Here is a 15,909-nt window from a genome sequence, read left to right as displayed (position 1 = left end):
TGACATGACGTATCTAAAATTCATTTCTTTCCGATTCTTCTCCATTGAATTGTCTATTTCTCCACGTATTTCTATTGCTATCGATAAAATTTTGCACTACATGTTGATAATTATTCAAAAAGTATATAGGTAAAAGTACAGTGACGACATGGTATACTACGTCATCGTTTATCGTCTTTCAACTTTTTGTACTTTCGAACTTAAAGTATGCAATGTCCGCAAATGTCGGATTCAATCTAAATATCGAGCTGAAAAGACAAAGGAGTACCAAATCTTTGACAAAAATAAGCACCAAGAGGTTCTTCTGGTGTAGTTTCATTATGCCTTTATTCAGAAATCACCAATCTCTAGTTTTTCAATGGTTCCACGCGCTCTACTCTTACTTTATCGTGCAATTTTGGAATCAAATCAATTCTAATCACTTAAGTTGACTAAAATGTTAATGTCACCGCGATATGGTCTACCAGAAGTGAATAATTCTACTTATATGTAAAGAAACAGTGCATTCATTCAATAATATCCCCACGCATATATTTTGTCATTGATCAGTTTACAGAAAGAAAGTCACGTCAAATCTCATAGAGTGATGTAGACTTAGTCTACACCACATATTAGGTGCCTCTTAAGATAGTACGCACCTCGACAGTGAAAGACTTAAACTTTTGCTCAAATTTTTATCAAGGAATCTTTCAACCATTCTCTTTCAACTAAGGTCATCTTGCAAATTTTGTTACTAGGGAAACAAATTACCCAAGATTTACCGATATTTGAAATTAAAAATGGCTGCCATACCTGTGTTAATTATATGGAGAGAAATAAAATTGTCGATTTTCGAAAATGGTGATTTTTTTCTCGTACACCAAGAGCTTTCAAATGATCCCCCGTAGTGGTAGCTCGGGAAGAATTGTGAACTTTTGAGAGTCCCAATATCTGTCCCCGAGGTGCATTCTACCGTAAGGTGCCACTATGCCCCACTTCCTTAACTTTAGCCCAGGCTATTTTTACAAGTCATAGAATCTATTGGCATTTGTGTAAGTTCCCGTTGCTGTCAAAGTTTTAACGTATATTTACGATGTGATCCGTTTTGGACAAGGTAATCAACATTGACCGTATTCAACTGGAAATGTAAGAGCATTTTTTTCATTTACTGGTACAGACGTTAGAGGAGTGGCATACTTCAACAGCCTGCCACCAAATGCACAGTGATGCCAATACTGCCCAATCAATTACCGGGAAAGCTCGATTTCACTAATCTCTCGAATTTGGCGACAGATAACGAAGATATGTCCGACTGTCAGCTCAGGAATGGCCCATTTTAGATTAAGAGGAGGGCGCGAGTATCGATAACAGCTGGTTAACCTGTTAGTCCAACATAGAATTAGTAACTGCAAGAGAAGACGAAATACAACTGCTCTGGACAGATTTATTCATTTGCCTTGTTTCGATTTAGTTTAGTTATAGTTTTGCGCACTTTGGAATCATTATGTTGATACATTGGAATGTTTTCACTATAACAATGAAAAAACAAGGTAAAATTCCAATTTTTAACCCAACCTAAAGATTTCCTAGCAGTATTAGCGCTTCCAGTCACAGATTTAATGCCGCGACGTTTTATCCAAATGTATAGCTATGTTTTATAATGATCATCGTCAAAAAATCAAAGACATATTCCCCGTTTGTTCTGATAGCAATTTGGAATACACAAATTGTCAACACATATCTTTGAAAGGTAGAACGACACAATCTTTTTCATAAAATCATACTTTATTAGACGATGAAAGCCACGGTTATACATTTTTATTTTCATCAATTTGTTACGTTTGCCAAAATGCAGCGGTATTTTTTAAATCTTGCGCGTGAAAAAAATCATTTTGACCTGGAGCTATGCTGGTGAAGTGGCAGGTTTGAAGTCTGAATATAGATAGTGGACCGACGCCACTAGCACCCGTTTATACTTAACTCACGTAGCACATCTGGTAGTATTACTAAATTTGCTTTTAGCCAGGTTTTACCTCTACACGACGTATGTCCACATAAATATTACTGCAGCAGCAAATTAAATGATGAAACCTGAGGTAGAACATCTTTCTGAAAACAATCGTTTAATTTTGAATGTGTTAAGCCAATAAATCGTCTACATCGGCGATGTGTAGGCAGTAAAACTCGTCTTCAGTCGACAATCGCATGCGTCATGCTGACGCTGCCGTTAAGTGCTGAATTTTTATGACGAACTACCTCGCCTATGTTGCAAGTGCTTACGACACACACATGCATATGGGTGTATGAACTGCGCTTACTCCAAAAGCAGTTAGGCTTGTTGGGTCAGTAACAATACTTAAAGTATGCGATTTCCCAGGAGCGAAGTCAAGGGCAAATCAGCATGACGGTCACGAGGAGAAGTTTTACGGGATGGCAATGTCAGGCCAGCTGGATTACACATGTGTATCAATCCTCGAAGAAGGAGTGCGTCAAAGACTTTTGGTGCCAAATGAAATTGACTCTGAATGAGTTTATTTGACGGTACAAGCATACGAAGAATATAAAATCTAGTATTTGATGAACTCTCTTACCAAATGACAGTGACTTGAAAAAGACTGACGTTCATTTCGGGTAAAACATATTAAGTATGCTGCTTGAGCACCTACAGTGGCGTTTAATTAACTTGGATGCTATTAAATTCATTTTTTGTGAAGCATCTTCCGTCTCTTCCCATTTTTCAACTTTGGCAGGTAGATATAATTCATGATCCAGTGAACCAAAATAGGAAATAAATGTTTGCCAAAGGACACTAGTATTGAAATGGTACTGATGAAATACATATCCATTGACGATTTATTATCAAGCCTCCATTTTTCACATCGTTACATTCAAACTGAGATATTCATATCACGGGGAATGTCAGCTCGATATTATCCCGTCAAAGGAATATAATGTCTGTTTCTTTCTCTCGCAAGCGCATTGAAGAGGTTCACAATTTTAAGATCAATATTTTGTGCCATATTTCGCATTTAGATTCGGGATTGGCTATTTTCTCCTTTGCTTGAGCATGCGCGGACGATTCTGTCGGTATCCATTGCAAAACAAGATTATAAGTAAAGCCCTGACATAAAAACATGGATTTCATTTTACCGCCTAAAGGACGCTTTATTTTTCACCCGGCGGAGTTCTATGAGTATTGATCGAGCATCCATGACCTCTAGAGTTTCAGATGTAAGGAAATATGCAAACGACTCGAGTAATTTACGACCCATTTTCTGATAGTTGACGTTAAATTTGCTGTCGCTACGGACTGAAATGGGCCTCCATAGAACATGAATTGACGCTTGCCACTGATACATTTCGGTATAGTTCACAGCTAGGCACTCCACTGTGAGTAACAGCAGATGTGTCGTGTAGTAAAAAACGGCAACGGCATCAATCCTCTAATGCATTAAAAACATATCCGTTTCATTTGTAACACATTGTAAAAATTTCAAATATTAGTTGTCTGTAGTGTATGACGAAGATATGAAACAGGGGTCAGTACGACAGCACCGTAATCGATGACTTCCCAACGTCATTTCAGATGACACCGAATTCGAAACTGAACTCTAAACATGCAATAAAAGAATGTCTTCGAAGAAAAGTATATTCTGTTTTTGGAATTTCTCTCAGTTGTTTGCTTTCCTTTGAAATATATTTGGTCGCCCGGAAAAGGTTCGTGGCTTTAAAAGGTCATCGTAAAACTTTATGATGGCGTGGGCACAGAGTATTATTTCTTCGTTGATTCACGTAAATTGAATGTCTGTGCGAGCCTGTGAGTATACGAACCGATTGCAAGAAGGAACAATTATACCGTTATATGTTCTGTACATGGCGTCACAAGTAGTTTTTATCTATGTGCCGAACAATGAGAAATCACTGCTCCGTTCCTGTGCACATTTTTTTAAATCACATCCAAGACCTGTCTTTGTTCGGGAAGTTTCAACGACGCAATATTCTGACGAATTATTGTTGCGCGTGATTTGCACAACGAAGATTGCATTAAGCATAAACCATGATAGTTTATCGTCACTGATTGTTCCTTCAAATATCTCCTTCTGTACGTACAATACTTACAACATTGAGATATTACACTGTTGTGTACAAATATCAACTGCACGTGATCAATAGAGTCAATCCTGAACGTACAAGTATCTATGACGAATTACTGTACTCAAAAGTTATATGCTGCGTTACCGGAAGGAGAGACGTGAAGACTTCCGGTTCATCATAAAATGGAATACCGAAATGAAGATGTATCATCGTTTCAAGGAAGCAGAGAGAATAATATGGAAATTTTGTCGATTAATATCTCTAGAGTCTCTTCTAACACTGCCCTGAATCTGATGTGAATCAGATCTGAAGGGATTTTTAGAATACATGATAGCATACACTGTGCGATTTATCTGTGTCGTATAGTACAATTGAAGACTCTAAGGCACGCTCATGCATCAGCGCATGCGCCGACAACGTTAACCTGTACAATTCTGTGTAAAACAGTCATCAATCCAAGTGCTAGTGTATACAGAGACGAAGTTCGACATATTTTGATTGGATGATAGTGTGATGATAACGCTCTGTCTAAAAACTATTCAAACCAATGGCTGGGCCAAAAAATCAATCCATTTACACGAGACTTAGCACCGAAGCTCTATATCATCAGAACACTATCAGCCAACTGTATAATCTTTGTGAACATTTTCAACGATATTGGACAAATTGTCTGACAGGATGAAAGTCAGTTATTTCGGTCAACTACAACCACCATATTGCATTGCCAGAGTAAAGTATATTCAAACAAATCGTACTTTTCATGAATTGTCTTCCTCCTTTTCAAATAAAGGTTTCGGCTGTTAAAGAAAATTTAGATTACTTGCATTGTGAAATATTATGAAATATTCTTCGACATTACAGTTTGGAAGTGTACTGAAGTTGTTAGCGTGCTTTGCACAGCATTATGATGAACTCTAGTGAATTAATGTGAATCTGTGGTGTAAATATCTACACAATATATAACTTCATCACTAATTTAAAAAAAATTCCCAGATTACAAGTCCTGACCCAACAAGCAAGAGCTACATTTTTGTTAGCAAATATTCACGGCTTCAAAGCTGACTTTAATACTGAAGTGGTTTAGCCAGATAGTCTGTTAGAATCATACCGCATATCATCATGTAGCCGATGAAAAAAATGTGCGTGAATAGTAAAGTCAGACTATCATTTCTCCCTTTGTTAGGCTGATTGCATTTCAGCGCACTGTGTTTTATAACAGCAGGATCGAACTTAAGTGAAAAGTGCCATCCAATGTAAGAATCATTCAGACTATTTCTATAAGCAATCTTCGTTTACAAGACGATCCGCGTCCTTGCTCTAATTACACATCCTGAAATGAGAGAACTTCAAACTCGTCTTTCTTTTGTCGTTTAAGGTTGTACTCCTTTGTAGTAACAGTAAACGTGACACAATACGTATTTCAGACATGTGGTGCAGATGGCCAATGTGACATTAAATTTGAAATAAAAACAGCTTCCCACTACAATTTACCCCTTCCAGGAGCTCATTCAGCTTCAATTTCTTCCCATAATGTCGAATTAAGAGACCGCTGGAAGATCACACTGTGATGGATGGATGGGTCAATTTGATAATTTCTCGATTATGTGTCATTTGTGTAACGTTGATGAGCAATGTCGATCGTCGTCGGTATGGTTTTGACGGAATTGTATTCTATCTTCGGGGGGGGGGGGGGTGAGCGAGAACCCGAAGCTTAAACACTGCAAAATCGCCTAGAGCATGGAAGCTGATACCTTGGAATTAACAGAGAAAATGATCGACGGTCGCGTGTGATGAACAAAAGACGAAGGAGCATTTGAAATCCCATTACTGTAGATGACAAATGAAACATCACTCAAACATCATGTCCTAAGTAGAATGAAATACAGGGGTAAAATAATAAAAATTCAGCTTGGGATAATATTGTACCATATCATGTAAGTATGAATACAATGAAGGTTGACAGATTCATCTGTGTTAAAAGGCATCAACGATTGCTGCTGTACATGTACACAGTATTATCGGGCCTGCGGCATTTATTATATTGAGCAGTCGTTTGTTTACAAAAATCATACACATCTTACACATACACTGGGTTCCGTCTGCACTACTCAGCAAACGTCACCAGTGATATGTTTGACAACTGTGAGGGCAAATCAAATAGTGGTTATTATATTTTAAGATAGGTTTGCAAAAAATCGTAGATTGACTTAACTGTCTCGCGCAGACTTACTTGTTGGCGCTTTTAACTTCTAAGGTTTTCGTTTCACAGTAATTATTTTCGTAAATGAAATGCTCTCCCAGATTACGCAGGTGATCTTGATTCTACTGCACGCACGTTGACCACAGTGGGTGGAGCGGGTCAAATAGGGTCAACATGCAGACACAGCTACAGATACGACACGACAAAAGGCCCTCTATTCTAATCAACCGGTGTTAGCGTCCATGATGGATTGCATGGAGCACTGGGGCAACGCCATATTCTTGGTTGCCATGGTGAGCACTTGGCTGCCCGGCAGCCTAGCCGTAGATTCAAGGTTAACTATGTGTTTCTGCTGTGTCGTGCACAATCAGACGTCTTGTCGACGTGAAGGGATACGACAAACACGTAAATTGGTTTCAAAAATTAAATGCAGACGTGAAGAAATTACTGTGAATCCAAGCAAAGACTTCATGATCACTACTAAACATGGCTGTCTTCGATGATAAATATACCTGCAAATACCGTGTGTCAGGAATTGTCATTCAAAACATTTATACCCTAGAAATTGATTTCTGTGGCTGAGCTGATCTTCGAGTGATTTGTAATGTTTTCAGAGGAAACGTCGACAGTGAGTATGCTATAAACAGTGAGTTTCGACCAAAACAGCAACAGTAAAGTACCTAAGGAAACAAACCACCCAAATACTAATTTTCGTGGTTTATAACCGTGACGATCTTAGTACTGTCAAAAATGGTAATCAATTGGTTAAGACAACTTGAAGATTGGTACTTACTTCGGGCGCGTGGCATAATATGTTCTTGAAAGATATTTGTGAAATTATAATCTCTGTCTTCATCAGACAAATGTTCGTTAAATGTCTGATACCTGTCATCCATCGGGTATTCCAATCCAAGCGATGGGTTTTCTCTTTTCGCATTTTCCATAGCCCTACTTAACTCGGCATTGAAAAACCAGCATTCTCGGAAAGCAAGCAAGTCACGCTGATCGTCTTTCAGTAGCACTGCAATTTGTCCGTACTGGAAGAATTTCAAAACCTCCACCACAAATTCTGCTGACTTACGGTGTACACCGAGCGTTCGTGTCAGCATTTTAAACTGCGTCGACTTATTCGAGAACGAGCGGGCTCCTGCCCCTGCTGTGAGCACGGGAATTTGCCAGTGACTGGCCATACGAACCACCGGCGCGGCGGCGTAAGTGCAAGCGGGACCGAAGATAGCGTCGACCTCTATTTCCTTTACGTTTTTTATAAGTTCGACGGTCTTAATCGTCGAAACGTAGGCAGAACATTTCGAATCTTCAAAATGTATGCTGATGTTACAATTCGACAGTAAATACGGATCTTCATTGACTTTTTCAATGGCTATGCCCATACCGGGCGCTACCATCTCCAAACGATAGGGGTACATGTTCACCAGGTTATTCACGCGGCCACTCATCGTCAATATTGCACCCAGCCGTACATTCAAAATCTCGTCGTCGTCTCGGCCAACTACAAACTGTTCAAAGCCACTCGGTAGCAGTGAAAATATGAACACAGATCCGAGAACAGCCCGTAAACCTCTAACGCCGGTCATTGTGAGCGCTCTCCTAGTATTGTATACAAAAACAAACTGGTGCGCTCACCTTACGTGCTGGCTTACTGCTCTCGCGTATTTAATTGAACAGCACTGCAACAACGGCTTCCCCGCTTCAAACCTATGTCTATCGGAAGAACGAGTCAGTGGCGATGTATGTATGCATGTGTTCAAACTAAACCTGGGTAAATACGACGCCGAATTCAGCAGGGTAAAGACCGGAATGGTTCCACATGTTTTCACAGAGGTTGTTCAGTGTGCGTACTAGGTTAAACGTCCCATTTCTCCGTAACTGGCCAACAACTACATACACGCTGCTTGGTGTAGCGACACACTATAAACTTTTATCTCTCCACGCAATGACAACTGAGGAAAGTGCGCATGTGCAGCGTTTGCCACGAAGCGGCCTTTTCGATGACGACCAAGGAGGTACGGGATCCTCTTATGTTGTCAACGGGGTCAAACTTAATTTGTTGGCATGAATCGCGCCGTCAGGGTGAACTTCAACCTCTATTTGACACCTTCCACGGTGTCAGACAAAACTCTTGTATTGTAATGGATTTAACGTGTAGCTGTCAGGAACTGGCACGGCAAACACAATACTTCCTCAAGCGGAATCTAAGGAACATCGGTGCGTTCTCTGATCTACGATATTGTGCCGCTTTGTGTAACTCATTCCATCTCGAATAAATGCAATTGAAATTTTGTGCGCCGCTTTATCTAAAGCTAAAATTCGGTAAAAAAGACTGAAAATGATGCATTAATGCATATTGTAAAGATCGGCGTCGGTCAGCCAAGTTAACACGTGCACAGCGTTTTACTCTGCATTGGTACCCTGTACACGTTAATCTGGCGAGTACTGAACCTCGGGTCCACTGATTGTAAATTAAATCGCCGCGGCTTTAACACATTTCCTCAAACAGGGAAAAATCTAATTACTTTGAGTACATCCCATGCAGTCGACATCTTAAAAACTTGAGTAGATCAAATGAACTTTGATACAATTGCGCGTGTAGGTTTATTGACTAAGAATAACTAAATTTCTGAACCATACATGTTTATTTACATTATTGTTTAATTCTTTGCGAGGCTTCTTCTCACGCTCGCCTGTTTTTCTCTGAAGCTGGCGGCGAAATTGAAAAAAAATGAACGCGAATGGCGCTGCTCTTGCAATATTTGATGCCGATGTCAATATTGCGATTCCCAAAACGTTCGCCCCTTTCTAGTTAGATGTATAAAGAAACTAAAATGTGAGCACTATGCACCAGTAATTATCTCGTTGAATCTGTCGTTATTCAAGTACATCTTCCCAAAATAGAAAAGAAGACACCTTCAGAATGATCATCAAAATGATCAGTCTCATCGTATACCATTGTGTTGAGTTGGCCCTGTCGAGTGTTCACAAATATAGTGTGAAAAATGTAGACCCGGGGAAATTTAAGTCTGCAAGATTCGCTAATGGATTACCTCTGGACATGTTAAGTAGGGAAGTAGAGCCTTGGATTTTAAAAGATTACATCACAGTACTCCTGAGTAAGGCTCTGTCTACTCCAGAAGATCAGCCCTTTACTTCATTTATTGATATGTGGCATACTATTCTGAAGGCCTCACATAACAGATGCCTTGTGTCAATTAATGCTCCTGTCTTTTCGCATTTCAAGATAGATCTTAAATGAACAAACGCATTATTTTTTCTGTGCAGCCAATTATTCCAGTTCTACTTGCACAATAATGGATTGCCTGTAAAGATAATCCATTTGCAGCACAATAAGATATTTCAGTGAATTAAGCTTAGGTCATATCGACCTATTATCAAATGAATTAGATTCCCATTTGAACTCATTTGATATTAAGAAAATGTATGCAAGATCCTCCAATTGCCAAAGCAAACTTACAGAAAAAAACCAAGAAACAAAATGTTCGTTGACATTGTCAAAAGTTAAAGAGACTTTTCTTTCTCTCATACGACTAACAATAAACCAGACGGGATGCAACAATCACAGGTGCCGCATCGCCAACGCACTTAATGTGTCTGTGAACGCCATGATGGAGAATTAACGAACTGACACTGCCGGCGACAGTTACACGTGTAGCATAAAGGCTGAGGTGACGACATAGTGTTATAGGTTTTTATGACTTCTATATTATTAATCGGCCTCTGATGAATTTGTTATGCAAGCACGTGTCTAATGTCCAGATCCAGGGATAGTTTGTAATCGTTTACGGACACCTTCATCTTCCTTAAGTTAATTGAAATGATCAACATTGTTGGTTGTGTATGCATACACTACCACATAAGAAATATCACCTTGGTAAATTATCTTCCAATACAACACCTCTGACGGTGTCTCTTGTTGTTAGTTTTGGCTGCGCAGTTCTGCGTTGCCTTGCATTATGCAAATCAGGGAATACTGCGCTATCGTTCGGAGCCTATTTAAAGTTCGCCTTGTACTTTTCTGTAACGACACACTGACTAGTATTGCTACCCTTAGTCTGCGGAAATGCCAAATTAGTTTTGTGTTTGAGCGCTGCTCTCACTACTGCCGACGGGTACGCGCGAAGAGTGCAAAGCGTCCGATGACGTATTGATGGCACAGTTATGACCATGCGTACATGGGAAACGTGCTGCTGTAATGACCGACAATGAAGATCAAAATCAATTAGATCATTAGATATAGTGATTTTGTAGCCAAATCACCGACAATAAAGCTCGAGAATCGACTTTTCAATTTTGAATCGTTTGCACATCTGCACACGGCGGTAAACGGCAGTGTATGCAGTATACAGACCGTATAGTTTTAAAAGAGAAAAGTTGTTCTTTGTTGACTCTACGTGATGACAATTAAAGAGTATTTGAGAGGTCATCAAAAATAGACATCAAAGTCAACCTTCAGACACAATAAATAAATAAAGAAAAACGATGACATGTACTTGTGGTGCTTACCAGAAATAATATTTCGGTGCGGGTTTAAAGACTGCAACTCCTATAAAAGCTTGAGTCGTGGCAACACTCATACCACGCATAATAATTATTATTTGACTTCATGGTTGATTTTAAGAGCATTTCATGACACATTGGTAAATAAGGAAAATCAACATAGTCCCCTTAAATAAGCCGATCACACAGACTTGCGAATTTCTCTGTGAAATAATCGCGCAAGGTTTTACGAAAATTATGCCGCGATCGGTCATATTTGTATCCACAAAACACAATTTATTCACGCCTGACTGTCTTTGTGCATCAGTGCTAGAGATCAGTAAACTCAGTCCGAATGAAATGTGACACAAGATGAAATGGAAACCATTTGAAGAGATGCATTCGGTTGTGTCGGCTTTCTTACCAGTATCGACTGTCATGATATACAGGTCTTCTCGCAACGTCTATCGCTTATTACACCATTTTCGACAAACTTTCAGACCTTTGACTATTGCTCTTTGTAACTTCTCTTCACACACAACTTACTTCGTTTCAGGTTTTAGACTACCTCGGTTTATTATCGCCGTACAAAGTTGCAACATGATCGCAGATTCTTAGAAATATCGTCTATTTGTTTGAAATACTCAATGCACGCTGGTTTCTCTCATACTTTTTAGCTGACCTCGCCACGTGTTGTCAAAAGGGGAGCTCAAGACGGTGAAATGTGAGCTCATCAATTTCCATTTGACCCATTTTTCATTCATCCGGGTCATTTCCCCGCTATATAGCATCTTTTCGAATCACATTGACGCTGAGTTTACGGTGTTCTAGTTTTGATTTTTAACCAAAATACCATGGCAACGTGGGAGGGCCCTTTCCTATGGCTGTCTGTCCCCTTCTGTATCTATGACAACGCCATGAAGCCACTTTTGCACAGGATTGTCGAGGAATATTAGTCCGTGCTCCTTTCCCGAATTAACGGATGACCGTACCAAACAGACTCGTCAGCAGCAATCGACAAATTCGTGTATGCTGTGTAATGGATGGGAATGAAAGTTACCCGAGTCAACAGCGTGTCTTACTAACATGGAGTTTTTAATATGGCCATCAGTCTCGAAATATGTATTAGTAATTCATCTACGACGGCTGGATCAAATAACTCTCATGTTTTTGATCACATGGTCTTTTTGTCAATCTTCTTATTTCTAAATGCCATTAAATTACTTCAAGAATGTTATCGATAAGGGCATTGTCGACACCTACCATACCTCTGCCTGAATCTATGCTATAGGTATCTTTCAATGAAAACAGATCTATCAAAACACAGGGAATACAAAGTATCGCGCAGACTTAGATGTCTGTACGACAACGAATGCAGTCTGTGATATTTGCTGATACACGGGCTAGTTTTATTACTCGCAACAAAAGATTCATAAGGTAATTGAACTATGTTGAGATTAACGTACAGGGTATAGAATATACATGGTGATTTATTCAATAATACCGGCCGGCAAGGTAAATGTGAATAAAACGAGTGTCCTTGATGTCTATGGTTGGAAAGAAGCGGGTCAATGCAAAATGATCCAACATTAAGAACACTCAAAACCTCATGCATGGCAGACTCGGAGACAGAGATAGAGAAACATTGTGCTTCTGAAGAAAATATTCGACAATTGTGTGAACGTTCAGGTTCGTTTACCTCAAGACTGCTGCATGTTAACATATAGGAAAAGAAGGGAAGTGAAAGGGCATTGAGTCTGTCCTAGAATGCGACCTTTCAATCTCCAATGATTTCACGTCAGCCCCTGGGCCAATTCCCGCTCAGCACTGGAAAGGATTATCGGTTATTAGTTGATTAAACCAAGTGAACGGGGCAGAATTAATGGTTGTGACAGTTACATCAATCCACAAATTAACCTGATTGAAGGTATTTCTGGATCCGCCAGTCTACTCGGTTGATTGACCTATCATCGTAGATTTAACATCAGAAAGGTTTATGTTTACCCAGCTGCTACTTGTTGTAAGTATAATCACCTATCTCCCCAGCAGCTTTAGTCAGTGATATTTTAAACTTTAAGTTCATGTCAAGAGTGATAAGTTTAATGTGCGATTATTCGATAAAAATAAAAGTACTTAATGGAAAGACTGCACGAATAAAATCGATGCAGATGTTAATGAGAGCCAGATATTTTCAGCGCAGATAAAGTGTTTCATTTATTTATTTGATTTGTTTATTTTTAGTTATCTATATTTAATCCCTTTTACCCTTTATCCTTTTTGTATCACGGACAGGTCCGTGTTTATTGCAACAAACAAAGAACTGGTTTAAATTTCATAGTAAAAAGTGCTGTCATCGAACCCGTTACCCGAAACTTATTACCCACGCTTAATCAAACCAGTAGTACGCCATTATACCAATAACTCTTGCCTCAAAACTTAAATGACATTAAAATTTGAAAAGGAACAGAGCTGACGAAATTACGGTGAAACATTTACGATTTAGTCAAACCTCTCAGTATTGGCAACGCCCTCTCTTTGAAAAAATAATTGCTTTCTTTATATACAGTGGTTGAGCACAGTAGTAAAAAACATCATTTCCGGATCCTTTATTGAATTATTTGGCCACTGCTGCTGTGATGATAGGCGATGATTCTGCTGTCTCCGAGGACAGTGTCTGTCATTTGCCTATGTCAAATCATCGTTATTTGCCAATAAGTCTCACACTGAGATCACAGATCCCATTAAATTAGTCCTATGACGTGTGTAAAATTTATAAAGTTTTTATGCAAGCCGCAAACTCAGATCATTATAGTAAAAACTGGGTACAGTCATGTCTGCACAAACATCAAAGAGCAAATCAGGTTGTAATTCAGTCATTCAGTGAGCAAAGCAATTTCCAGATTAAGGCTATTGTTATGGTGAGACAAATCGTCAGTTCTAATGAAAATCCGAAAACGAAGCAAACTGTTTGTCAATGCCTTGCCCCTGGATATATATTAAAAGAAGTTGCGTACAAGCTTAGATACAAGAAATCATTTGCTTTTTAATTTCCAAGTTTCATCTCAGATGAGTCTTATCTTGTATATTGAACTGAACGACGATCATCTTTGTACCGTGTTTCCTAATTTGGATCGTGATTGATTCTTCAACGATCAAAAACTATTGATAGGAACCTGTGTGGGGAATTCAAACTTTTCTCATGCAAGAACCAAAATTGAACTTTCCTGCCTGGCGTTGCGACAAAATTATCATTTTGCTGGAAAGGGCTTAAGTCGATTAATCGTTGCCTTAAAACTAAATTCGTACAGTAAGACGTTTACGGTCAATATGAAATGTCCAGTACATAATTTAGATTGAATTTCTAACAGTAATAAGACGGAACATGTGCTATCAGACGTCACCTCAGAGATACCGGGAACCCCTTCTCGATCTCACATCATGTAACACAAGAAAGAACCTTCAAAAACAAACTACTCGTACTGATATTTCTTGTATATGATGCATGTGTTTGAATGTTTTATGTTTCATATTGTAGATTTCCCCACCAGGTTTAAATCAAAAAGATTAATATGATTGCGAACATTGTCCTCGTTTGTTTCCTGTCAACGACCGTTAATTGCACCGAGAATTTGCTCTCCAGAAAAGCAAAGGTTGAGAAAATACTGCAAGTTAAAATGACCTAACGAAAGCACAACAGGAAATGAAGTTGTGACTAAAGACGAAACTAAACGTTTTTGACAAGGTCACAATGAAATAATTGATGGATGGCACCATATAACTCACACTTAACTCGAAGCAGCTGCCAATTTAAAATAATATGGATCCCAACAGGTGATGCCTACCAAAGCGACGAGTGGCTCCTCTCTGCTTTATTGATCGTTCGCAGACTTTGAGTAAGGACTCAAAATATCCTTCGAAGGTTTTTTTATCAGTCTACATGATTGTCCAGTATATTATATGTGCCTCAATTACCAAGACAGTATAATTGCGCCAAAATCAAAGCAAGCGTTTTCCTATGCGTTTCTAAAAGTTTAAAGTACATTTCCTTTTGAAGTTGTAGGCTGTTGGTCACTCAGTTTGTTTAACTTCATGAAGGTTACTTGAAATCATTCAAGTTGATGCATGTATGTGGCCTTAATAAGTTGTAATAGAGGACCAGATTGCATGTGATGAGCATTTGTTTATAACACAGGGTTTTGGTATCCGTTGTGAGTACAGAAAAGTGTGACATCCGAGTCCAGTGATTGAAAGTATTCTCCTCTATTTCTTAATGGTTAATACTACATTCTGTACATTGTAAGGAAAAAATAACTTCTACGTGTATGTATGTATGTATGTATGTATGTATGTATGTATGTATGTATGTATGTATGTATGTATGTATGTATGTATGTATGTATGTATGTATGTATGTATGCATGCATGCATGTATGTGTGTTTGTATATACATATTTGTATATGTGGTTGGACTGTCATTTGTTTCATGTGAACAAGGCGATCGATCTCTGCCGACTTTCTTTAGATATCAGCTTGAAGGATACTAGCTGCAGGTGCCTTGCTGTCGTCAAAAGACAAAACGCTACGCTTGCTGAGAACAACATAGTTACTCTTCTTCTAAACTTGTTTCGGTTCCAGCGTTACTAAAACTTCCTGGCAGGTCTTGGGGCAATGCAATTTTAAACCCTGGGGCTTTTATGTGAATTTGAGAATCTGTCAGTTTGTGAGGGGTGGGCTGAACGCTATGAAAGCAGTCGCTCACTGATACCCGTAACTGATAACAAAGAATACTTAAAGCTAGGTGAATATGCACTCATCATGTTTCATGAAAAGATGTGATGGTACTCCTGTATTGACATTATGGATATTAAGTTTAAATATCTACCGAAATATGTTCAGTTTTCAGATAATAAGCAGGGTCTATTTTCTTCTGGGTTTCAAAGTCACAAAACGCTAGTTAATTGGGTATACAATTTCAATACAGTAAAGTAGATTTTTTTTGTATACACTTTGATGTATGTATGTATGTATGTATGTATGTATGTATGTATGTATGTATGTATGTATGTATGTATGTATGTATGTATGTATGTATGTATGTATGTATGTATGTATGTATGTATGTA

General features: G+C 38.8%; 1 protein-coding gene across 2 annotated transcripts in view; it reads right to left on the bottom strand.

The window, feature by feature from the left end:
• Positions 1-15,909, bottom strand: part of LOC139117469 (atrial natriuretic peptide receptor 1-like) — a 294,651-nt gene that overhangs the window by 155,204 nt on the left and 123,538 nt on the right. Inside the window, exon 1 of one of the 2 annotated variants that reach the window (XM_070680593.1) lies at positions 7,068-8,207. The exons of the other annotated variant lie outside the window; for it this stretch is intronic. Within the exon in view, the coding sequence (XP_070536694.1) occupies positions 7,068-7,869 (802 nt within the window). The 5' untranslated portion in view covers positions 7,870-8,207. Of the gene's footprint in view, positions 1-7,067; positions 8,208-15,909 lie in introns of those variants that run through there. 2 annotated transcript variants of the gene reach the window in all.

This window comes from Ptychodera flava, chromosome 18, assembly GCF_041260155.1.
Source record: "Ptychodera flava strain L36383 chromosome 18, AS_Pfla_20210202, whole genome shotgun sequence".
NCBI classification, from domain to species: Eukaryota; Metazoa; Hemichordata; class Enteropneusta; family Ptychoderidae; genus Ptychodera; species Ptychodera flava.
The sequence above is the reverse complement of the archived record's forward strand: the minus strand, read 5'-3'. Positions and strand labels throughout refer to the sequence as shown.